The 26,154-nt window shown below is 39.2% G+C and overlaps 1 protein-coding gene across 7 annotated transcripts in view; it reads left to right on the top strand.

Moving 5' to 3' along the window:
- Positions 1-860: 860 nt before the first annotated feature.
- DTX2 (deltex E3 ubiquitin ligase 2) overlaps positions 861-26,154 on the top strand; it is a 73,247-nt gene continuing 47,953 nt past the window's right edge. For 3 of the 7 annotated variants that reach the window (XM_075195116.1, XM_075195110.1, XM_075195117.1), the window contains exons 1-3: positions 12,016-12,123; positions 13,754-13,844; positions 14,579-14,994. In XM_075195116.1, coding sequence (XP_075051217.1) covers positions 14,688-14,994 — 307 coding nt within the window. In that variant the 5' untranslated portion in view covers positions 12,016-12,123; positions 13,754-13,844; positions 14,579-14,687. The other 4 variants (XM_075195113.1, XM_075195114.1, XM_075195111.1 and 1 more) reach the window with 4 other exon arrangements.

Genomic DNA, 26,154 nt, shown 5'->3' with positions numbered 1-26,154 from the left:
CACTGCCCCTGTCACACTGTGTCCCCCAACACTGCCCCTGTCACGATCCCTCTCACTCCTCTGCCGCGCGCCCGCCATAGGAAAAAAAAGAAAGAACACAAAAGCTTGCCAATCCGCCGGGCGCCGGGACCCTGCAGCCTCCTCTCTCCCGCAGCTGTCACTGAATATCGACGTCAGTGACAAGCTGCTGCGGGAGAGAGGAGGCTGCAGGGTCCCGGCGCCCGGCGGAGTTGGTAAGTTTTTGTGTTCTTTCTTTTTGCTATGTCTGGCCCGCGGCACCCCAATGACAGCGCCGCGGCACCCCTGGGAGCCGCGGCGCACACGTGGGGGCCGCCGGTATAGACCCTCACCCCCCCTCCCCACACACAGCTTAGTGCACACTGGGTTACCATTTTGAGGAAACAAATAAAATGACCAAACATCTTTATTGGAAGTACAGAGTAGCTATTTGTCTATGATGCATAGTTTAAACTAAATTACAACAAAAACAAATATGGGGGTTTAAATAGAGAAAGAACTTCAACAGCATACCAGATAACATAACAGATACTTATGGAGAAGTAACAGAAGCTGACACAATTAGAAAATAGTAAATGACAATTGTAAAAGAAGTAAGGGGTTGTGTAACAACCAAATCAACTTTGATACATGAAACAAAAACCTGTAGTAACATGTTTTCCATTGCAATCTTAAAACCAGAGACATATTTGTATAATCAGATCTGTAATGAATCCCTGACAGTCAGCAGCAACGGGTGTGGTAGGATTTATCATTTGTGAGAATGCTGACAGAGTTGACACCTACGTTAAAATTGTGAAACCAGGCGTGAAGACAGATGGCACCCCAACACCGAAGGCTGAAATAAGTTGTATTCAAGCTCCAATCCCAGATCAAGAATGGTTGACCTCTCCAGAGATTGTTTTTCTGCAGCCCCCAAAGGAGCAACTGACTCACTCGAGGAGAAAGACGGAATACTTGCCTGGACAGATTCAGGTAAGATCTTTTCCACTTCAATAGGGGTTCCAGCTGGAACTGAGAAAAAATGAAACTGAGCATTCTGGACTGTCTTGAAAGTTGATACCATCTTGCCCAGAACCCTCCTGCAAAAGTGCACAGAGGTCTGTTTGACAGCCAGCAGAGATCTTACCCTCTTCTGTAATGCCTGAATTTTGTCCAGAGGCCAAATAGTTGGGTCAAATAGAAGTAAAAAAAAAAAAAGATCATTTGTTGGGTTGGAGTCAACTTGGACTTAAGGATCATAGATCTCGTATTGTAGTGATAGACTGTGGTCAGCTCTTCAGAGGTATCCATTGACGGGAGTAGGAGGGCGGCAGCAGAGGCACCTCCACGGCACCTTCGATCTCCTTCTCTAAGCAGTTCTAAGCCTTCTGTGCTGTACGTTGCAGAATCAATCACTGCACCCCTACCTGCAGGCAAGCTAATTAGCAGTTTATAAGAAAACAATGGGCACTGCAGACATACAGTGTGTCTGTATTAGTACTGCTGGCTAAAGCAAAAAATGAGAGGAGCCCGCGGACACAACTCCACTGAACCGTCCGATGCGGCTCCCACATACAGCAGCTGGCCAATCAAATGAATATAAGTTCATTAAAACAACAAAAAACTAAACAGGGGCTGACATCACTTGGGCCCTTTAACTAAACTGAAGCCTAATCAGGAAGTGGGGTATAGAAGGGGAGGAGCTAGGGCTAACTAACAGCTTTCTTAAAGTGCCACATGCCTATCACACTATACTATACCCTAATGTCCCTGGTGTCCTTCAGTTGGATGTGGGAGAATTACGCACATGTTATAGCAATTATATGTGACCGTCATCACCAGTGATCAGTACTTAAACCAGACCTGTAGCTATTGCAGGTAATACGACTGAAAATTACGTAACTTAGAGATGCCCAAAGCTTGAATCGGATGCTGCTGCGTGCGCTTGAGCTTGGCATGTCCTTACTGTACATAGACTATGTGCATCGGACCAGTCCCCTCCCAGCTCGACCTTAAAATCATAGGCTGTAGTAAGGGTCCTTTGTGCTCGAAGGTGAATTGGACGTTGCTGCATTTTCTGGCTTATAGTTAGTTTCTGGGCATGCGCAGAGTGAGTAAAAAAAAATACAGCACATATTGGCATATATACGTGCCTTAATGATTCTGGCCCTATATTTTCTATTTAGGCTAAAATTTTGATTTGCCAGCTACTCATCCTGCAGCGCTATCAAGTCCACCAAATCTGCACTACTTCTAGATGCAGCAACTACTTCGAGTGAGGATTTTTTTTGTTAGGAAAGAGTTTCTTTCTTCCTTCCTCTCTCTTTCCCTCTGTCTTGACCTATAACTCTTCTTCCTTTCAACTTTTTCCCTCCCTTTTTTGTCTCTCTCTCTTCCCCAAGAAGCGGTCAATGTGACTGACCTATTTAAAGTGTGAATACAGAATGCAGCAATTATTTCACTGAACAGTTTTAAAAAGTTATTTTTCTCTACTAAAATGGTTTAGGAAAAATGGATTTTTTTAATAGCCTTTATTTAGAATTTATCACCTAATACAAGAAGACACGAGACACTCACACTTCTGTGATTTAGGTTAGTACCAGTCATTGCCCTGATGATTATCCTTTAGGCTGTGTGAGCATCCACCTTCACTTCCCATATAAATTGGTCAGGGCAGCCCCTTGAAGCATAAACTAATATACAGCGTCGGACTGGCCCACCGGGATACCGGAAGAATCACCGGTAGGCCCCGACGCTTTAAGGCCACACCCCAATTTTGATGAGGGAGGGGCCAGCGGGTGAGCAGCGGACGACCCTTCCCCCTCTGTGTGTAGCTTATTACATTCAGGAGTCACATGGGACGCGCACCATGTGACAGGTGCCGTCCCATGTGTGCACTGCAGGAAGCCCGACAAGGTAAGTGTGTGTGTTTGTTTAATGTGTATTTAATCTTTATGTAATATTTTCTGGGGGAATCGCACAAATCATCTCTCTACAGCCTTCTAATGTAATGTACCGTACGCGGTAGTCAGGATTTAAACACGTGTAATTACCCATCAAATAAAACTGCCGTTTTTCATTTTCTTTTTGGTAAATTTAACCAGATTTGCTTCCAGTCGGCGATGCAGAAGATGGGTCCCGGGGACTATTATTGTCTTGTCTTCTATCTGTCACCAAAAAAAAAAAATCATCCAGGAGAAAAGTAGGAAAGTGGGAAGTATAAGGCAAGATAATAATAATGTTCTGAAATTAAATCTAGCTTGTCATATTTAAGGACGCATTTACCCAAAAAGAGAAATATTCATAGATGAGGTTTAGAGATTCAAAATGCAGTGTTCAGTCTTAGGGCTCTATGTGCTAAAGGGTGAAAAGTAGAATCTCCGGCGCAAACGTGTGTTATACTGGTGCCTCGTCCTATCTATCAAGCGGTCAACGCCCGGTAAAAACAGCGTTGCTATCGTAGCCGGTAGACTGAGATGCGCCTACATTCGCCAGTGATAGCTTTCAGGAGCCTGTATAACAAGGATCGGGAAGGTTCTTGCGCAGAGGGACCCATAATTATCGCCACGGATCATCAACCTTTTATTGATAAATTGCCCAATAGAATTTTTTTTTAAAGTAATATTCAAACCCACATGGTCTTGATAGATAGACATACCTATCCTATCCTGAGGAGATGATCCAGACGGTAATCCCGGCCATCGGTGGCATGAATAGTATCGCTCGTAGCCAGAAAATCCCCATCTTCTCTGCTGCAGGTCTCCCCCATAATGAGATTGCAGCACAGATCTGTCGCCAGGCAGGACTTGTACAGTTCTTCTGCAATGCTATTATACTTTTTTCAGTAAATCATATTATTTTTTTACATGTCAAAACTAATAAAATTCTCTGTATGTCAAACATTTTATAGAGTATGGGTTACCTACCATCTTTGTACAGCTTACACTTTCCATCCATCAGAGTTTAGCCAATAGGGAACATTTGTACATTTGTGGTGGTGGTTGGTTACTGCACTAAAGTTAATTTTTATGGTGAACTCTATCTGATACCAGTATCAAAAGGTTGTGTCCTATTGTTATAAGTGGACATACATTCTCTTCCTTATGAGAACTCACCATCACTGGATCACTATTTAAGTAACAGCAGATTTGTGCGCACACCCACAACATTGTACCTATAATTCTTCTAAATGTCTCAATATTGGTGGAATAAAATATAATGGCAGTATTTTTGTCATGGGCTGACCACTCCCCCTCTAGTGTCTGGTCTCGTCTCTATGGTAATTGACCACACCCACTCTGGTGGGCCCCTACCGGTGCAGTCCCCCGGTGGGCTCCTCATGCCCCAGTCCGACACTGCTAATATATAATATTTTAAGGAATCATTGATAAATAGTTATAAGACCATAAACTCTGTTCGACCTCAGCAGCCAGCATTTATCAGGTCAGATTCATAACTGGGACTTTCATGTGGGTGAGTGACTGTGCAACATCATACACCAGCTCAAGATAAGAACAAAAAGCCAGAACTCCAGGAACTGTCTAGTTGGAAAAGTTAAAATGTGTGTTTATTTAATTTACATCTTTAAAACACGAGAGTACTAGTACAGTATGTTATGCATTTCAGGACTATGTTTAAACTAGGGGCTAGATTTACTAAACTGCGGGTTTGAAAAAGTGGAGATGTTGCCTATAGCAACCAATCAGATTCTAGCTGTTATTTGTTTAGTACATTATATAAAATGACAGCTAGTATCTGATTGGTTGCTATAGGCAACATCTCCACTTTTTCAAACCCGCAGTTTAGTAAATCTACCCACTAGGCGTCAAATGGGCACTTTGAATGCTAGCTAGAAAAGTCCTAGCATTTATAGTGCTAAATTAACTTTGTGCTTTTATTTGAAAAAGTTAACAATTGTCAAAATTTGGTTTGGAAAAAATGTGCACAATAATGTAGCTGGATATTACAATGGATTTATTACTACAATTTTTTTTCAAGTTCAATATTGTACATATCATGTTGGCCATTTCTTCTAGAAATGCTTGCAATTTAAGTTATTTAGCTTTTATTTTAGTTGTGCCTTGTTTCATTTTGCCACTGGATGCATATGAGGAATGAGACAGACTTAGTAGACACTTCTGTAGATTTTGATTTTGATTCTGAAGATTTTCCAATGTTACTGAAGATATAAATGAATATATCATTACCAGGGGCGCACACAGGGGGGGTTTCCGGTTCTCCAGAAACCCCTCCCATCCGTGAAGAACGGGGGCTAAACAGTGCCCCTACATAGCGGCACTGTACTGTACAGCAGCCGCGGCGCTGTCAAAGAAGTGTCCGCGGCGGTGCTGTATTGTAGTACAATACAATACAGCACCGCCATGGACGCTGACTGCGCCGCGGCTGCTGTACAATACAGTGCCGCTGAAATGGAGTTGCTGCGCATGCACGGCCGCATACGCAGCAGTTCTATTTTTTTCCGTGGGGAGGGCCTTACAAATCCTGCGTGCGCCCCTGATTACATAACTTTTTTCTACATTCTCTACTTTATTGCTCATTGACACATACTCACTCATGTGAAAATAAATAACTCTGCAGACTGTGATTGTTGATATGAGGAAAATGCCCAACAGCATACAAGTAGTATTGCTAGAATAATCATATGCACTCACAGTTGAAGATTGCAACATAGCAATTGTAGCATATTGCTATGGAGATAATGACAGCTGCTATTGTTTATGTAATGGTTGATGTAATAGATGACTCCTCCTCAACTGGTGTCCACAGCTTCTCATGTGTCATTACCCAGCCAATGTAACACACTGCAGCAATATGTATTCAAATTCGCTGATGTAGTAGTTCCCCTTCATCTAAAACGGTAAAAGACAACTTTTTATAACTAATTTTACAGCATTTCTGTAGGCGCAATTTTTAAGAGAGAGTAACCATAATATTTAACATCAATGTATAATAAAGATCATGTATTAAAATGCATATTGTTGATGATCCCTTTTCATCACACAATAAACATTTCTAACACGATAAAATGTAATACTGTAAATTGCAAATAAAGATTCTAACACAATTGTAAATTTGGCAAAGGTAGGTCACAGTTTAATTATAATAAATTGGTGGCGGAGAAAGCAAAATGAGAGACAGCTAAAACAAATGAATACTGAACCAAACAAGTGGATGGTCAAATGGCCCTGAATCCACTAAGCCAAGGAGCACCTCCCTTACTGAATAGCTGGCGCTAAATCTGGAATCTGAGTGACCACACCCCCTCTTGACTGACAATGATGTGTCCACAAACAGCAGGTCAAGCGGTCCCACACAAAAGGACCAAGAGCCATCTTATCCTCGAAAGGGGTAGTGACCTGCGGTCAATCAGTGATAGCGCTGTACTGTGTTTAGTTTGTATGTTCTCCCCATGTTTGCGTGGGTTTCCTCCAGGTGCTCCGGTTTCCTCTCACATTCCAAAAACATACTGGTAGGTTAATTGGCTGCTTTCAAATTGACCCTAGTCTGTCTGTCTGTGTGTGTGTATGTTAGGCAATTTAGACTGTAAGCTCCAATGGGGCAGGGACTGATGTGAGTGAGTTCTCTGTACAGTGCTGCGGAATTAGTAGCACTATATAAATAGCTGCTGATGATGGTGAAGATATATATCAGGCGCTGATTGCAGTGCTTTCCTGCCATCTCTGTCTACTCTGTATCATAGAGAGAAAAGGATTAGTAACATGAAAAAAAACAGAGAACAATGGGCCTGATTCATTGAGGAACTTAGGCAAGGATTTGAGTAAGTTTTCTTACTTAAGTTTTCTGGACAAAACCATGTTGCAATGCAAGGGGTGCAAATTAGTTTATTATTTTGCACATAATTTAAATACTGGCTGTTTTATCATATGCACCTGGTTTAAGTCATCATCTTCAGTGCGTATTTGCATCTGCCCTCAGGGGCAAATGCAGGATTTGTAGAGGGGGGTTTCCACGCCATGCCACCAGTGGGCGGGACCAGCATGGATGGGGGCGTGGCTATAATATAAGACAGTGCTTGGCTGCTCTCCAACTCTTCCTATCTCTATAATATACATGGGCAATGCTGCATGCACTACTGTTAGGTGCACGCAGCTCTTCCTTTTCAAGCAGAGTCATGTGAAGCAGGGACAGGGTCCAGCCACCTCAATTATACAGTGCCCCAAGCTTGGAGGGGAGTTTCCAGGCACTAGGAAAACCCCCCTCTGTTTGCCTATGGCCCTATAGCAGGTATAAAACATATGCCTCCTAACAGACTTAAATGTGCGTTTCTGCAGATCTGTACGACCAGGGTAGTGTACTTAACCTCCTCTCAAGTACAGGCGGTCGTAAGTGCCAGAATTACGCCGGTCTGCATAAGAGCATATGAGTAGTTCAGTTTGCCTATGGCCCTATAGCAGGTACAAAACATATGCCTCCTAACAGACTTATATGTGCGTTTTTGCAGATCTGCATGACCAGGGTAGTGTACTTAACCTCCTCTCAAGTACAGGCGGTCGTAAGTGCCAGAATCACGCCGGTCTGCATAAGAGCATATAATTAGTTCCACTGTCAAGCAAGATATATTATGCAAACTGGCATACATTCCACTCTGCATCAGCACTAAAGTATTAAAACTGGAGACAAGAGTATAGTTTAGTTGAATCGCAAACCATACCACAGGAGGTGGGAACAGACCTGTGTATTTTCAAGATCACATGAAATGCTGTAAATTTCCCTTAGTAAGAATCCACAGGAATTGTGAGTGGCCAGCTCACCTTCACTTTTAGGTACGGTTCCAATATTGAACATACATGTCGTGTCCTCCAAGTGATATTGCCTTGTAGAAAGCTCCATATGATTAGACCAGCTGACGTGTATTGTTATTCATCATGCCTTTTTGAAAAATGTTAGTTGTAATCTTTCTTATGTATTTAAACTCTCCTCCTTGGAACTGATATCCAATCAACGAGGATTGCCTCATTATGCACTGTAGCTGTGCACGCACAGTTATCCAATCAATTTACAGGACACTGATCCAGGAAAAACATATATAACAGTACATACAAATGTAATTTAAAAGAAACTCTTTACCTAATATATTCATACACAATAAATGCAAAATCGCCACTGCTAATACGTCCTGCATCTATGCTACATAGTTAGTGACAGATAATTATATAATTTTATCTTCACAAGATTCATTTTCAGATAATAAAGAGAATGGTGTTATGTATAGTTATATTCATATCTTTATTCATATCGTAAATGCAAACACAAAGCCTTAATCCTGTCTAAACAGACAGGGGCATATTCAATTGTTGGCGTTGCCTGGAAAAGTAACGCGGCGTGCACACTATTACCATTACGGTAATAGTGTGGGTAATTACCATTATTAAGGTACCTTTAACGCTCAGGGAGCTGCAAGCTGAAATCCGGTTTAGAATTACCGTAATAATGGTAATATTTTTAACGCCGCGGGAAAAACGCTACCAATTGAATATGCCCCACAAAGTCTGAATGTAACTTCCCCTATAGTAAATTAGTAATTAAGCATTTAGAACCCATAATGAACAATTAGGTATTTTATATGCTTATTTAATGGTTAATTCTGTGGAAATGTAAAACGTTGTAACCTTGGAACCAATTAATAAGTAGAGTAAGGCAGTTAAAGCTGGAGGATCTTCTGAAACCGGCAGATATAAAGATTATATCCATGTCTCCATAATATGGAAGCTTCACAATCGAACACATATTAGACAACTGTATGGATAAATAAAAATGGTGCCACTAATGCAAATATCCAAAAAAAGAATGGAATAAAAAACAAAGAAATAAAAATACACTAGCCATAAGTCCTTACACTAGGTTAGGTAGTTGCTGTATTCAGAGACCTAAAATAACACCATTATAGGTAAATTAATACATTTATTACTGGCACCTTCAGCACTAGATGTTGCAATCTTGCACCATTAATATATATGTTTTTTGTATAAATGTGTGCATTTGTGCAAAAATAGGAGAATCATTTCAGAAAATGGCCTTTACGCGCAGATTTGCGTGCTTCCCTTTAACTCCTTTCAGCACTGAATGCACTGCTTTCTAAGGGCTAGATTTACTAAGCTACGGGTTTGAAAAAGTGGGTATGTTGCCTATAGCAACCAATCATATTCTAGCTTTCATTTATGTAGTACTTTCTACAAAATGACAGCTAGAATCTGATTGGTTGCTATAGGCAACATCCCCGCTTTTTCAAACCCGCAGCTTAGTAAATCTAGCCCCAAATCTCTATTGAGTTTCATATCCTGTAGCTTGCTTGTTGCAGGGGTGGTGCCATGTAAGCCAATTCCAGTTAGAATAATAAAACATTTTTTTCTAACTAAAGAAAACATCAGTGAACAATCATGAGGAAGTGTAAGTAGCTAAAACATACATCAAGAAGGGATGTTATTTAATTGAGTGAAGGCTCTACTAGTTCTTTCACTGTTTCAATAAGAGGTATCTGCTAGTTTGCTTTTGTGAAGTCAAGGGTTATGAGATCAGTCTGACCATAGGCACATTATCAGCTGAAGCTATGGAGGCCGCTGTGCTTCCTCTTTCTCCATTGCAGATGTAGAGGGAGCAGTAAAGAATGTAGTTTTTGCTCTTTTTTTAGACTGAAACTAGGGAATGATGATCCCTCTTCTGTGGTTACTTCAGCTGAGACACCTAGCTTGTTACATATCCTGGAAACTGGACTAATTTTATGGAGCTGCTTGAGAAATGTGATTTTGCTAAGCTGACGCCATCTTGTTGCCTTATAGCCATTTTGTTCTGTTATAGCTTAAATACAATTAGATGCACCTGTTTTGTAGGAGTAATTCATTATTTTGCAAGGCTATGCTTATAACCTTGAACATACCAGACAGGAGATAAACCAGCCCCCCCTCCTGGGGAGTTCTAGTGTGGATAATGAGAGAATATACTAACATCTGTGTGAAGGGAACATGAGTGGTTAAAACCTTTTGGGGCGTAGTTTTCTGCAATACGTGATTTTTGCTATATAGATAGGAACTTGTAACTAATAAAGCAGAGTTTATTTGTACACTCAAACCATGCAGTGTATTTAATTCTCTCCAGCTGATGAGCCTATAACTGATAATCTGACACTTACAGGTGAACAATCTGATATAGATTCAACATGCTTTAACCCACTGTGAGACAATGGTGTCATATATGCTATGCAACAACGTTGTGAGACAGAGTAGTTATTTAGGCAATTTGATGACAACTTGAAGCATTTAGAGGTACCATGGCATGACCTTGCAGATAGTTTGTAAGGAGGTACTGGCTTTTATGCTTGTAAATCTACTTAACTGCACAAAGGTGCAACATGTAATAGTCAGTTCCTGTGAAAGTATTGGCTTACTCTGTTTATTTATCTACCTACTACAGTTTATCTTACCATCAGTAATGTACCCTTATTAACCACTCCTACTGGTATTCTCTGAAATCACATTAGCCACACTAGTTGCGGCCACCACTAGGCTCGTTCACTGGCACCTGGAACCGCTTACTCCAGGGTGCAATTTAGTTGCTGCAGTGCCTCTTTGCTGGTGACTGGTTCAAAGCAAACTGCTTACTTTGGATCAGGACTGTGAGTAGCAGGCAGGGCATTAACACATGTCACTGGGTTCATGCCAGTGACAGGACAGATGAATAGAGTTTAGCTTGTTTCTGTAGTTCACAGGATTAAGCAGGCAATATGAAGGTTCTTGAAAGCAGAATTCTGTTTATTGTTTTAAAAGGGTCCTTACAAGGTACGTTTCACACCAATTAGACGTACTGGTGATCAGATGGCGTACAGGTTTACATGGACAATCCACCTTTTTTATAAAGTATTTCCACACAACCTGACAAGAGGTAATCCATCCTCCTGTCCCTTCACCAACCCAAGCTGATTCCTGCAGCTAGCACGTGAATCACTTGGAGGTTTCACACTTTTTTATATTGTTGTTAGTGGAAGCCAAGGATGGTATTTACTACCCCCCCCCCCCCCACCCCTCCTGTCCACAACCTGCCTGGGGGGGGTGAGGCTCAGCCTCTTCTCTATCCCTGGTACTACTGAATCTAGGGAGGAAAATTAAATTTTTTAATCTTCCACCTAAAATATTTTGAGATGACCTTCTCCAGGGTGGGTAGCTAAATCACGGAGCAACAACTCCAGTGTGGCCCTTTGCCATTTGAATCTAGGATTCTCCATTACAAGCCCCTCTGGCAGCCACTGTACTATAGCTACAGACGAGGGTTGCTGTGGGACAGTTAGATACTGTAGACCCCACTGGACCACCACCGATGGAGAACTTTGTCACCACAGAGCTCCAGTCCCTACGATCTGGTACCAGAGTGGTGGCATAACAACTCCAGTGCCTCAGAGGCTGACTCTAACTCATCCAGCGCTGCAGGGCAATACAGAAAACACATAACCATTTATTTTAATATAAATATTTAAAATACAGTAAAGCACAATGTTAAACCTATGTACACACACAGAACTAGGAGCTAATCCCTTCAGCGCCACAGTCCTGGACATTAACGCCTTTGGTATTCCATGACCATCTTTAGAATGTGTGGTACGAGGGGGACCTGTCCACAGTCCCGAATTTAACATATATTTTTTTATTTATAGCATTTTCAATTTGTGAGCCAACTTTGGCCGAGTCAAAGCTAAATACATTTTCTAGGGCTTCGTATACCAAATGCAGGTCTCTTCTGCACTGCTCTTTAGGGGTAAGACTTTGTAATATCATACAGGTGACTTTACATGGACAAGGTGCCAGAATGGGTCGCACTTACTGTGTTTATGTTGCTTGCTATGTACAAACAGAGGCAGCTGATAAATGCTGGGTTGCCTTGACCTTTAGCTTATATATAAAATTAAGCTAAAAGTCCCGTGGTAGAGGTAACATATTTAGTTGGAGGAAGTTTGTCCCGGCTGCCTTCCCGTAGCTGCATGACATCACGGGGCGTCGTGGTTTGCCCACAGTGCAGTGTATAGAGCTGCCAGAGCGCACTGTGAGAAGCCACAGCAGAGGACACAGCTTCCTGCCAGCGGGGGACAGTGCTCATGTGAGTGAGCTTCTTCTCTGCTGCTACTGCGCCACCACCGGATCCGCTCCGGACATCACTGGGCAGGCGCCAGGCTCTCGCCTCTGCTTACCCACCAGTGCCGTGTCTGGCCTGTCACTGTGTGCAGTCTATAGACTGGAGTAAAGGCTACTAGAGTTCTCTATTTGCTCCCTGCTAGGACTGTGTATTACCTGTATTGTTTTTATATTCTTATTAGCAATTTTGTTTTTGACCTGGAACATTCGATGTATGGGCAGGTAGTGGGTGCACTCGCAGTGTGTTGTTATAACTTGTGCTGTGCAGGATAATTTGCTTTTGTTTATGGTTTGACAGCCCTGGGGTGGAAACTAGGAGGATGTTGTGTATGATTAATACCTTAGTCACCGTGAAACTATCTCACCACTCCTTGTCGGGGTTGCAAAGGGATACAGATTGAAGGAGGTTGAAGGATAGCGCGTTGGGTTTAAATGACTTTACAAGTGAGTGTTACAAAGTGGTAACAAACTTAGAACACGCAATGAAAGCTACATTATTTTAGATCAGTTGTCCAGTATAAGGGCTATTTGCTAACATTGGTTATGTGCCCTAAACCATAGCAGCCAGTGAGAAATGGAATTTGATAGTTTTGCATGTATTAGACAAATACAAGATGATGAATAATTGGTTGCTATTTTATTGCATATTCACACCTTTGAGTAATGTTAATAATTAACTCTTGACTTCATTATGTTGTAAAACATTTTAGATGATAGATGTGAGAGGATACAGGAAGCTAAATAAAAGGTGATAATGGAAAGTGTTAGCACCATAGTACAGTATTAATTGACTAAGGAAAATGCAATGTCCAATTCTAATGTCAACAATGACAGAGCAGCTTTCATTTTTTTGAGTGAGTAGCTAAATATGGTAACAGTGTCTGTGTCATTAGCTGGTTTTATCAAAGTGACTTAATTATTAAGAAATGAGTGTTATATGATGGACCACAGTTTGTTTTATTTGTATTTTTTTTTATTTTTTTAAATGTGACTAATGTTGTGTAAGCTAATTCATTTTTGTTTCAAAGCAGGATATATTAAAAACTAATGTAAAAGGGGGAATTAAAAAGCCCAGTCTAGAAAATGTTGGTTGGTAATGTGATTATAGGAGATATGAGAAACCAAAATATATTATTGCCAGTAATAATTGTATACACTTGATAATCTGAGACTTGTGACCAAATACAGGATTTTCACTTGTGTTTGTTTTGACCAGTTTTCCATATAAATTCTGTCTAGCAGACAAACTCTAAAGGGTATATTTACAAAAGCTTCTAAAAGGAAAAGTGGAGGTGTAACCAATCGCAACCAATTAGATCTAGCTATCCTTTTGTAGAATGTACTAGATAAAAGATGGCTATAATCTAATTGGTTGCTATGGGCAATACCTCCACTTAGAAGTTTTAGTAAGTCTACCCTTAAGAGTTATTTACCAACATTGTATTCAGGTGCAAATTTGCAAGGAATTAGTGATGTGCCTTCATTGTCTAACTAGAGCTATAAAGGCTTATTGCTGACTAGTTGCTATTATTTAGTGCAAAGTTGTTCATAACTACAAATAAATAATCCTCACTATCTGTACTGTTGATTTATAGACTCTTCCACCATCTATATTTCCTGGATAAAGACTACAAGTCACGGTTGCAACAAGGATCCAGTGCAAGTTCCTCTGCAGTGCTAGAAATGGTAGAGCAACAGTATTTCTTCATTTGTTTTATATTTTTTTAAGTCTTTTCAGTTTTGCATATTAAGAGGGTGATTCCAGACACGAATACCCCTTTCCCATGTGCTTATCTTTGAAATTACCAGGCTGTTTATCTCTTCATAGATGTCAGTTTAATTCTCCTACACAATAATCACTGCCTCTTTCCAGGTTAATTATTGTTTCTAAATCTTGTCTCCTTGCTTTTTCTCTCCTCAGACTTATTTATGATTTACATTTTGTATTAAAAGATGTGTCCAGCGTGGCACAGTTTTGTAGCGCCTTACAAATTGATTAATGGTAGAGGCTGTTTTACTAACGGAAGGTGGCACTTTGAGGTTTCAATATTTCAAAATATATCATTCTCATGTAAATAGAAGGGCTGTGAACATAAGCATGATGTACAGTTAAATAAGTAGCAGTTTAATGGCAAAACATTCTAGCCGTTATGTTCTGCTTTTTAAAACATGCCCACTGGTTTTGTAATTATCAAATTGATATTTCTTTAAAATACAGCCAATTTTGATATAATGCTAAATGTAATCAAACCTTATTACTTCATTATAGAATCTAATAGCTTTGACTGTATCTTTCCTTCTCTCATGCTATTCATTCTCTTCTGCTGCAGAGTTCTGTCATATGTTAATACTTCATAGGTAGCAGTAGCAAGCTAATTTGTTAAGTTGACGTTGCTATCATTCTCATATATTTTTTTAAGGCTAAGAAGATGGTACGTGAAGAAATCATCACTGCACATAAAAGGTCCCTTTAAACATTAGAGCACATTGATTTTTATTTGGTTGAAGAAATCCTCTGAACCCTCCAGAATGGCAGCTGGTCCATCCCAAACTGGGGGAGCTGCCGGACCATCTGGACCTCCTACAGTAACAAATCAGTGGAATTCTGGGCCTCTAGCAGTTGCTGTTTGGGAATGGCAGGATGAGCTGAACAAATGGAGACCATACAGTAGTAAAGTGAGCAATTATATAGAACAATGTATGCAGGCTTATCAACAGCAGAAAAATACCCGTGCTCTTGGAAACAGCAGCAGTATCTCGCTTGGACAAGTTGATCCAAAGTTGTCTCCATATATAATAGATATTGCAACACTTGCACAGTTTCGTCAAGACACAGGTAAGAGTACATTAAGGTTACGTATTTTTGATCTCTCCTTTAGACCATGCACCAAAGTCCTATGACCACACCTGCTCCCTTCCCTCCTATGTGCTTGGTGGGCAAAATGCTGCCAGTCTGAAAACAGATCTGATCGACAGGAGTAGGGACAGTGTGCCACTGACAACACACTGCCTGCTGGAGAATGCAGGAGTGAGGGTAGGAGCACTATACATGCAGCAGGATGTCGAGGGACTTGCTTGTAGGCCTGAACTCCACATCCCAGGGAAACCTAAATTTTGAATGACTTAATTAATCACTGGACACTGATTGCAAACATTAAGCTTGTTTCTTCATCATCATCATCATCCTCATCATCATCATCATTTATTTATTTATATAGCGCCACTAATTCTGCAGTGCTGTACAGAGAACTCATTCACATCAGTCCCTGCCCCATTGGAGCTTACTGTCTAAATTCCCGAATATAGACACACACTTGCACACACAGACAGACAAAGAGAGAGACAGGCAGACAGAGACTAGGGTCAATTTTTGATAGCAGCCAATTAACCTAGCAGTATGTTTTTGGAGTGTGGGAGGAAACCGGAGCACCCGGAGGAAACCCACGCAAACACAGGGAGAACATACGAACTCCACACAGATAAGGCCATGGTCGGGAATCAAACTCATGACCCCAGTGCTGTGAGGCAGAAGTGCTAACCACTAGGCCAATGTGCTGCCCCACATGATACAGAAGTGAAAGATGGCCCTGCCCAAATGAGCTTACAATCTAGGAGCTTTATTTCAAAGATGGCACATTCCCATTGAGTCACATCTTTTATTTGTATTGTATAGTTACTTGAGTAACTTGATTTTACAGATCCCATGCTTTGCCATTGAACACTTTGACCCGGTTTTCTATATAGATTATGCAGTTTTGAATGTTCCAACACTTAGGGGTAAATTTATCAAGCTGGGAGTTTCCGGCTGGTTTAAAAAGTGGAGAGATTGCCTAAAGCAACCAATCGGATTCTAGCTATTGTTTTGTAGAATGTACTGAATAAATGATAACTAGAATCGGAGTGGTTGCCGGAATTGGTTGTACTGCACTTTACAGAGAAAAGAATGTTATATATAATTACTATTTATTTCATGTTCCCATCTTAGAGTTATAAGAGCATAACAAAACAGAAGAATTTACGTAAAAACAGAATTTGACGGCAGATAAGAACCGCTTGGTCCATCTAGTCTGCTAATTTTTTTATTAACCTATGGTACCTTAAACCCTATTTGATAATTTGTTCTTTATAAGGATATCCTTATGTCTATCCCTAGCATGTTTAAACTGCTCTACTGTATTAACCTCTACCACCTATGATGGGAGGCTATGCCATTTATTCACTACCCTTTCTGTAATGTAGTTTTTCCTCAAATTGCCTCTGAACCTACTTCCCTCCAGTTTCAGTGCATGTCCTCGAGTTCTAGTACTTCTCTTCCTTTGAATAATGTTTCCCTCCTGTACCTAGTTCAAACCCTTGATATATTTGAAAGTTTCTATTGTGTCCCCCCTTTCCCTTCTCTACTCCAAACTATACATATTAAGATCTTTGAGTGTTTCCGGGTAAGTTTTGTGCTGTAGGCCATGCACCATTTTAGTTGCCCTTCTTTGTACAGTCTCTAATGTATTTATATCCTTCTGGAGATATGGCCTCCAGAATTGAACACAGTGGGCCTGATTCATTAAGGATCTTAAATGAAGAGGTATCTTAGTTCAGTCTCCTGGACAAAACCATGTTACGATGCAAGGGGTGCAAACTAGTTTGCTGTTTTGCACATAAGTTAAATACTGACTGTTTTTTTCATGTAGCACACAAATACTTGATAGCTTATTTGTACACTGAAATTTAAAGTTTGTTACCAGCACTCCCTTAAGCTCTTTTAGTATCCTTGGATGTATCCCATCTGGCCCCATTGATTTATCCACTTTCAGTTTTGAGAGATCTGATAGGACCTTCTCTGTAAATGTACTTGTATCTACCTCATTTTATGAGTATACTTGCAACTTAACTGTGGTCCCTTCCCCGCTCTTTCTGCAGTGAACACTGAGTAAAAATAATTAATTTGACGTATTCTGTATTGGTTACTGTTGCTCTTACAGGGAATCTGATATCTTATTATTTATAAGACACCCCAAAATCTGCAGCTCAGTACAGTAGGATACATGATGAAGATGGGTAAAGGAAGGACATACAGGGAGTTTAACAGATTATAATACAGCAACTGATTATACAGATTATAATACAGCAAACCTTTTATCCCTTGTTTTGATACATTTTCTGCCCACCTTTATGTCGCCTGAAATATTAAGTCCTAGATCCCTTTCATTCACAGTAGTTGCAATTTTTGTGTTACAAATATTATATTTTGCCTTTTGACTTTTGATACCCAAGTGCATGATTTTCCCTCTTTGGGCTCTTAACCACTAATCTACCTAGAACATCAATTTGGACACTTTCCCTGGTGTGTCTACCATGTTTGTCATTTGCAAAACAGGCATGTTTTCCCTTCAATTCTGATAATAATGTCACCAGTAAAGGTATTGAAGAGCACTGGTCCAAGTACAAATCCTCCGGCTAATTTGCTGGTAACCTTTCCCTCTTCATCTATCCTTCAACCAATATCCTATCCAATCCCAAGCAGACATGTTTTTCAGGTTTTGATGTGGGATAATGTCAAAAGTTAGTCACCCAGTCAAAAAACAAAACAAAAGAAAACAATCGGGTTTGTTTGATGTCGTCATCTTCTAACAGTAAATCCACACTCTTTTGATCTTGTAAATTGCTGGATTTGAAATATCGTACATTTTGTTTCTTAGCTGTTTCCATTAATTTTCCCACTACTAATTATCAGGCTCACTGATCTCTACTTACCAGCCTTTTCTCTACTGGGCTTCCCTTGCTCTTTTCCAGTCCTCTGGAACTACTCCTGTTGATGATGAATGGTTGAATAACTCATTTAATAATGGCGTAATCAGCACTCCTTTAAAAAAAAAAAAAAAATATTCTAGACTGTAACTCATTTCTAGACTGTAACTCATCTTGATCTATTAACTTGTCTACATTGAGTTTTATGAGAGATTTTTTTTTTTTTTTTTTTGGTCAAGATTTTCCTTACTATAAATGTATTCATGTACACTCTTTACACCAATATTACTTAACCAAGATCAAGATCCCATTCCATCTCTTTTTATTGTAAATACTAAGCAGAAATCCTTATTTAGATGATCTATTGTAACCTTTTCTCCTTCATTGAAACATTCCCTCTCAATCTTTAGTTTCACTAGCCCTCCTCTTTGTTTTTTCCCTTCTCCCTGGTATATCTTAAAAAAAAAAATGTTTTGTCCCATTTTAGACTAGGTACAAGCTGAGATAACAAGTCGGTCACAAAATTGTACCTACGACTGATCAGTCTGGTGATTCATGCATACACACTGACATGATTTACATTCAGATCTGCACTCTTCATCTGGTCCTCTAGTCTTCAGAGAATGACGGCACAATATTCATTCATTCATTATTGGCACATTGTCACACTGTCTTGTTATAGCTATCCACATGTTCTAATGAATTTCGTTAGCTTCTGTGGCTCTGAAACGAAACATTCTGTCTCAGAACGACCAAATGGATTTTTTCTTCTACAGCACTTTCTACATTTATTCACCGGGACATTGATTGCTAACATCAGCTGAGAAGAACCCGACTCTGTAAACTCTATGAAGATCGTGAGCGTGAGTGCGTACACACTACGTGATCGGTCATTGGTCGGAAAATATTAAACAGTACGACCAACCAAATGAAACAATTATCAGCACTTTGGGACGACTTTAGGTTATCGTGTCACTATACACGCTCACCCGATATCTGACCAAACGGTCGGATGACGGCTGATTGGAGTTTTTTCCGTGCAATCATTTGACCAGTGTGTACCTAGCCTTACTTACCAACTTTTATCTTCAGCCTGAGCCTTTGCACATCTTATTTCTTAGCTTCTTTCTGCTTAACCAGAAATAGTATTTTATCTTCACTCTTCTGAGTCTGTTCATACTTCCTAAAAGCAATTCTTTTTTATTTATTCAAAAATCACATTTTATTAACTAGCTCTATGCTCACCACTATCAATTCAGTTCAAAGCGAGTGAAGACCTGTGTACCGCTTGCTGGCTAAGGGATCAATCCCTCCCCACACTCTTAACAAAAAGTAAATAAACAGCAAGATCTACAACAAATGTTGAAGGTTTCATGTGAATCATTTTACACGTAATGGTAAAATATTGGGAATGTTGTTCTTTTAAACTGCCCTAAACCTTTTTATATACTATTGCAGTATAGGTTCCAGTTACTGCACTAATGCACTGTGCTTTGTGTTCATACACAACTGACTGGAGGTTATTTAACTTCATTTGTGAAATAGCAATATATATTTTATTTCCTCTCAAACCAGTACAGTTAATGTCTGATTTAGTAATTTGTGCTCGTATAGATTTATTTTAGAATCAATCATTATGGTTGGTTACTTTACGTGAGTAAGTGGGAATTGTCAGGGCCTTATTTAGGATTCAGTCCGACCTAGGCTAATACACTCGTAGCACCCCTCGTCATCCACGCCAGGTTAATACACAGGAGGGAAAAACAAACTTTGGCTTCCTCTAACCCCCACCAATGTTTGTTTCTGTGTTTTTTGAAACTCTGCTCCACTTGACCTTTTAAATGGGTCATGACATGACTCATTGTCTTCAGCCTTTACCATGGGAATACAGCAAGAGTACATCTTTCCTTCATGTTTTCTTTTTACTTTGGAGAACAGATATTCTCTTATACTTTAAAATAAATTTCCGTTTATATCTCTCCCTGTCACAATTTTGCAACCCCCAAAATCTTGCACCATGGGCTGCAGACTAGTCAGCCTATTGGATAATCAGGCCATGGGAATTGTGATAAATTACTTAAAGGGGCTGTGAACAATCGGACAAATTCCCTGTTGAGTTCAAGGTTTTTTTTGGGGGGGGGGGGCATCCACATGGCAGAGAATGAATATTCTGACTTCTTTACGTATACTGTGCCCAGGATTGCAGGTTGTCACCTGTACGAGTTGTTACAATTACTGAAGGGGGTTATTGCTTATTTACTTATCCCCTGCTAAATGAAGGGTCATAAGAGCAGCCACTGCTCAGGGCTTAGTTTATCTATTACATTGCTCATGTGTACCTTGTTCTCTTTGGTTCAGACACTAGACTTTTTTGACACGTGTCTATGGAGGACAGTTTACTCGCATCCACCAGGGACCCAGTTTGATATGCAGCAATGAAGTGTGTGTGTATGTATGTGTGTGTGTGCATATGGGGGCGTGCTTTATGGTGATCGCTGCAGAAGTTCCTCTAGCAGGTCTGCAGTGTGCTGATGAGCTGAGTGCACCTCTGTGGGTGTCCATGTATTAGATACAGCTGCCTACAAGGAAACATCTTCTGGCTAATATGCTCATATTTCTGGTACGCATATGAATTATTGTTCACACATAAAGTGGTGTATGGTTTCTCTGGGCTAGGTTTATACATATACCCTGGTGAATTTTGAATTATACACCCTTTGAATATCCTGTGGTGTTTCACGTGGTGCATTATCCTTTGCATTACAATATTATGCTATGTTTGCCTTTTTCCACATTCCTGGATTGTTCCCGAGTTGAGATCCAGTGTTATAGTTCTCAAAGAGGAGCCACTCGAGTCTGGATCATACATCCTTACCTGACGGTACGCATATATATACATATTTTGTCCTTTGTTGTCCTGGTATTACACTATGAGGCGCCCTGCCTGTGCTTTGTTCTAGTGACTATTTTCTTCTGGATTGACCATCTGGATACAGGCTTATACGTGGCTGCCACTCACACATGAGTGAAGTGATTGTGGACTATCGATTATTATATCTGATACTATACAGTGTTGTGAACCTTTATGTATAATTTTTTAATACTTACCGATGTGGTAGATAGCGCCAGAGTATATCAATTGTTGTGGTTATGTGTATGTATGTATGTGTGTGTGTATATATATATATATATATATATATATATATATATATATATATATATATATATATATATATACATACTAGTCCTTTTTATTTTCCAATGCACTCATTTTCCATTCTACATAACTTGTGGTTTTCATCTGCCAAGTTTACATTTTCATTACTGTGCAAGTAGGATTTAGTGGCAAAGTATCAGACTGAGCGATCAAAGGGAAGATTGGCTGTACAGTATCTGTTTTTATTGTTCATTGACCGCACTATATTTTTTTGGAATGTAATATTTTGCTAAGCAAGGCTTTGTTCATTTATTGGTCCCAAGGGACACTTTTTTTGTATTTTCATCTTCTCTTAAAAGGAAACCCTTACATTATCTGAAGCATTGCATTTCTAAGCTTTCTTTAAGTCTACACTTTTGCTTCCATTTTCCCCATTAGCATCCCCACATACAACAAAGTTTTTGTAATACAGTTGTTTTTACGAAGCCTTCCCAATTATACCATTGTGGGGCACTTGCAGTAGTGTATGTATCTGTATTCACAAAGACCTCCCTCTTCCAGCAAGAGCTTATCTTAACTTTAACTGATATTATTCCAGTTAAACAAAGACAACCACTTAGAGATCTATCCTTAGCTTCTTGGTTTGGAAGCTTGCCATGTATAAAAAGGAACTACAATTTACATAAATATCTTACGTCATTTAAAGGGAAATGACCTTCATACACAAATGATCATCATTACATTAAGAATAAACATGTCTATATATATTTTCCCCAAATTACAAAATAATGGCCCGTACTGACTTGTAATTTTCGCCAAGTACCACTGCTACAATTAGCATAATTTCAATAAGTCAAAGCATTTTGTTGGTGCACAAAGGAAAAAAAATGGAAAGTCAAGAAATAATTTTAATACGAAGAGAACATCTGGGAGCAAGAACTTTCAGCAGTCCCTAATCCTATTTACAACATCTGATTGAAAGATCTAAGTAGTGTGGGAACTTAATCCGGAAAAGCTTTTGACATGCCAGTGAACAGTTCTAGGATTTCTGCTTACATTTCTTTCTCATCTACCATCATCCCCCAATGCCACTTGCTGAAAGCAAATATTTATTGCATGAATTATATAATGTAATGGCAAAATACTGTAAAATATTTACTTTAAGTTGATAGAAATCTATTGTTTTCACTTGTGGCCCTGGTTGCCCCAGAAGCTCATTAAAATGCAGCTGCATAGATTCAACACAGCAAGGTAACATAGACCTGACTGACTGCCCTTCTCAGTCCAATAGTGTTCTCCAAGTACTAGATTTGCTCATGTACATTGCATAGTTAGTTTGTTGTGTGATGAAAGCCTGCATGCTGTATTCCATTGGTGTTCTGGTAACCGTGCATTCTGCTACATTGAGAAAGTGAATAAAAAAAAAAAAAATCCTCCTGCCAGAGCATAAACAGCATCTGTTGGTTTTGAGAACTCAAAATTCTATACATTTGTTTTTCTTTAATAGTGTGGCAGCTCTCTTCATCCCTATTATGTGTGAGTTTGAGAAACTGTGATGTATGGAGGGAGACTTCTGTGAGTGAGCTTCATGTAGCCCAAGTCAAAGCCTTTGCATACAGCGTGCATGGTTTGTTCCCAGTTTGTGGGAGCATAAAAAAAAAAAATTGTCTTTTGTTGTTGTTTTTTTCTTTTCTTTTTTCTTCATTGTACAATATTAAAAACAAAACATGGGTTCTCTTTTTTTTTTTTTTTTTTTTTTCTCCCTCTCTTTTAGGAAGCCGTTTGCTCAAATTGTAATGTTTTGGATGGAGCACTGTATGTATGTATGTATGTATGTATGTGAGTGTGTGTGTGTGTTAACCCCACTGCATGATACTCATGCATTTTAGTCAAATCAAGATACTTAAGGTCTTAAAAAGGTTCTTGTCATGCATTTGGGCCTAGCCCAGGCCTCCTCAGGGGAAGATCGTTACTTCCCGACGCAAGCGCCCTTTTTAATGTGTGTTCATGAGGTAAAATTACCTCACGAAAATGAGTTTGACCCCTCAACTCGTAAATTTAGCTTTTACTACCCCTCCCACGGGGGGAAGGGGGGATGATGGAAGTTAAGTGACTTCACTATTCTAATTTTTTTGTCAAATAATGTCAGTATACCAAATTTCAGGTCAATTGGATGAGCCCTTTCTGAGAAAATAGTTTTTTCCGCACACACACACACACACACTAACGCATGCCTCTACACGTGTGTTCATGAGGTAAAATTACCTCACGAAAATGAGTTTGAGCCCTACCAAATTTCAGCCCTTTTTGAATTTTTTTCCCCACACACACTAAGAATTTAGTAGGTCAGTGTATAACTCTGCCCAGCAGGTGGCGCTGCAACTTGGTTTTTATTTTCCCACACACACACAGACGCCACTAAGCATTTATATATTAGATATATATATATATATAATATATCTATATATATATATCTATCTTTTACACCTCTTCAGCCTACAATTACCCCCAATCTGCCTCCTTTTTCCAACAGCTCCCACAGTCCAGCTCTTTGGTCCTCGCTACTAAAAGTATTTGTTTGCCACTACCCTAAGAATGGCCTCATTGTAATCATTAGCTGTTAGTTTGAAAAGACCAGCCCTGTTTATGTATTAATTTATTTCTGTTTTTTTTCATTTGCACATAATCTTTAATATCAGTTGAACAGCATGTTAGTTTTCAATAAAATCTAAATCAACAAACTTTGAATCTTGCAGCCTTTCTACTACCAACTTAAGTTCTTTCTTTATAAAGACTCTTTACACTTTTTTATTGTTCTTCCCTGTTGTACTTGTGTAATATAAATATGAAGAGATACATTTAGTATTTTAGTTATTGAACTATACCTAGTTGCTCTGATGGTACTAATAAATTTGCTTTCAAGCTTTACAATTTTAGCTATCTTCCTCTGCATGCTATCTTTTTTCCCAGAATCCCTTATGTCCTCCCTGTGCTCTCCAGCCAATTTAATTTAAGGTGTTCTAATCCCCTCACAATATAATTGGTGCATTACCGAATGGCTATATTATTGAGATATTATTTGATGTCACTGGATGTATGTCCACTGGATATATGTCCAGTTCTAGAACGGTCTGAAATAAGAGCAAGCAGGCAAAGAGGTAGCAGGTGCAACTCCCTAAGTTTGTTCATAAACTGTAAAGAGGCATAAACTAAAGCTGTGGCTGACATATACATTCTACTGTGCTTAGCAAGAGTAAATCTAGAATGTTTGTTTTTTAAATTGATGTTCATTTTATCATTGTCATTCCCCGTCAGGAGACTAATCTTTTGCTTCATCTTTTTTTCTGAGACTTTGATTTTAAATTTTAGTATTGCTTTCAAGAAACAATTACTAACTGAGTAATAATGTCTTCATTCTTTTTTGTTTCTGTGTAAATTATGATGAAAATATGTATTTAAGGAATCCTTTTGACGTAACTTTGTTAGTTAGGGGAAGCAACTTATCTAGAATTACATTAACAATAAAATGTGTTGGAACATTTTCTCCCTTTTAACTAGATTATTTTATTTTATTTTGTATTGTATTAGTGGTGAGACTATTATTGGGGCTGATCCGAGGCTTTCTTGCTCCTCTTCTGATGTCACAGAATAGGAAGAACCTATTTAAAATATTGCATCATAACTTCCGCCATGTAAAGCACTGTCACAGCGGCCAGCAGTGCTACTTGGCTGGTCTGTATATCTGTGTGACGTTATTGTAAATGAGATCTATTGCTTTCTTTTTCCATTGATTAACTGGACTGTCACTTCAGTCTGTACCAATTAAACTTATTCAGATTTGTTCAAAACAAAATCAAGGTATTAAAATTGTACTCCCTGACCTGATTTATATTAACAATCTTAATATGTTGCATTTGTTTCCTTGCTGTGGACAGTCAACATTAGGGTTTTATTTCTAGAACTGAATTTATAATCCACTATGTGTGGGGTTTTTTTTTTTTTTTTGTTTTTTTTTTTTTTTTCAGAATTACATTTAAACTGAAGATTCAAATGATTTCAGAAGTTTAAAATGTAGATCAGTGACAAGAAGCCACATGTTTCCTGTCAGTGTCTATTTCTGGTATGCACATATAATAATCTGAAGAAATTGGTCTTGAGCCCTCTGCATTCCGGAAAAGGGGGTGGGTGTGATGACTATACTGCAAAATATAAATTTTATTTTTCCCCCAGAAAGATCCTTCCTTCTAAATGTTCACCTATCACGGTAACCAGAAATAAGTTTTAGTTCGTCTGTTCTCTGCATCGCATTTATTTATATTTCAATCACAAAAGGTCTTTTTATATGGTTATTGTCCAGAATCTTATACACTGTCTAGATGTCACTGACTGCCTCACCCTTTGGGATGTCCGTATGCAGGGGGTAGCAATAACTAAAAACAACATTTTAAAAGCAAAGGTGTGTTGTGTTGTGTTTTTTGTTTTTAAGAAGCCTAAATACAGTTAAAATGTTTGGTTAGTACATGGCAAAGGATGATTGATAACCCTTTAAAACAGTTTACATTGTAATCAAGTATTTTAAATGGCTTCGCAATTTTTTTGTGTATAATAAATTCAAATGGATAGACAGTGGGCACTTCCCAGGAAATTGATGAGAATAACAGGATGTAATATTTTTAACAAGCTCGCCAGCTGTACAAAAGGATGATGACAGCTGGAAGGGTGGGGGCTTACATCTATTTACTCCGACCAACCCATTAAAAAATAAACTATTTGGTGAGTTAATTGGTTTCCACACTCCAATAGACAACATTTTTCAGTAGATTTTCCGTACTCCGTTATGACGGTCTGCTTCTAGAGCAGCTTGTGAGAGGTGGTAGTGTATGGCAAGCTCTTTCACTTTGGACCTTACTAAACAGAGCCATGATACTCGTGGTGATGCAAATTGAAAAAGGATACCTAGGCATATTGCTACAACAACCATTTTACATAATTCTTAAGGAGTTTGTGAGAGGGAGGGCACGGCTTTTATAGCGGATTTTTCTCAATAATGGGAATACATGCCAACTGTCCTAATTTACTAGGACATCCCCAGAATTT

The sequence above is a fragment of the Mixophyes fleayi genome, chromosome 2, assembly GCF_038048845.1.
Source record: "Mixophyes fleayi isolate aMixFle1 chromosome 2, aMixFle1.hap1, whole genome shotgun sequence".
NCBI classification, from domain to species: domain Eukaryota; kingdom Metazoa; phylum Chordata; class Amphibia; order Anura; family Limnodynastidae; genus Mixophyes; species Mixophyes fleayi.
Note: the sequence above shows the minus strand (reverse complement) of the source record. Positions and strands in the feature narration are given on the sequence as shown.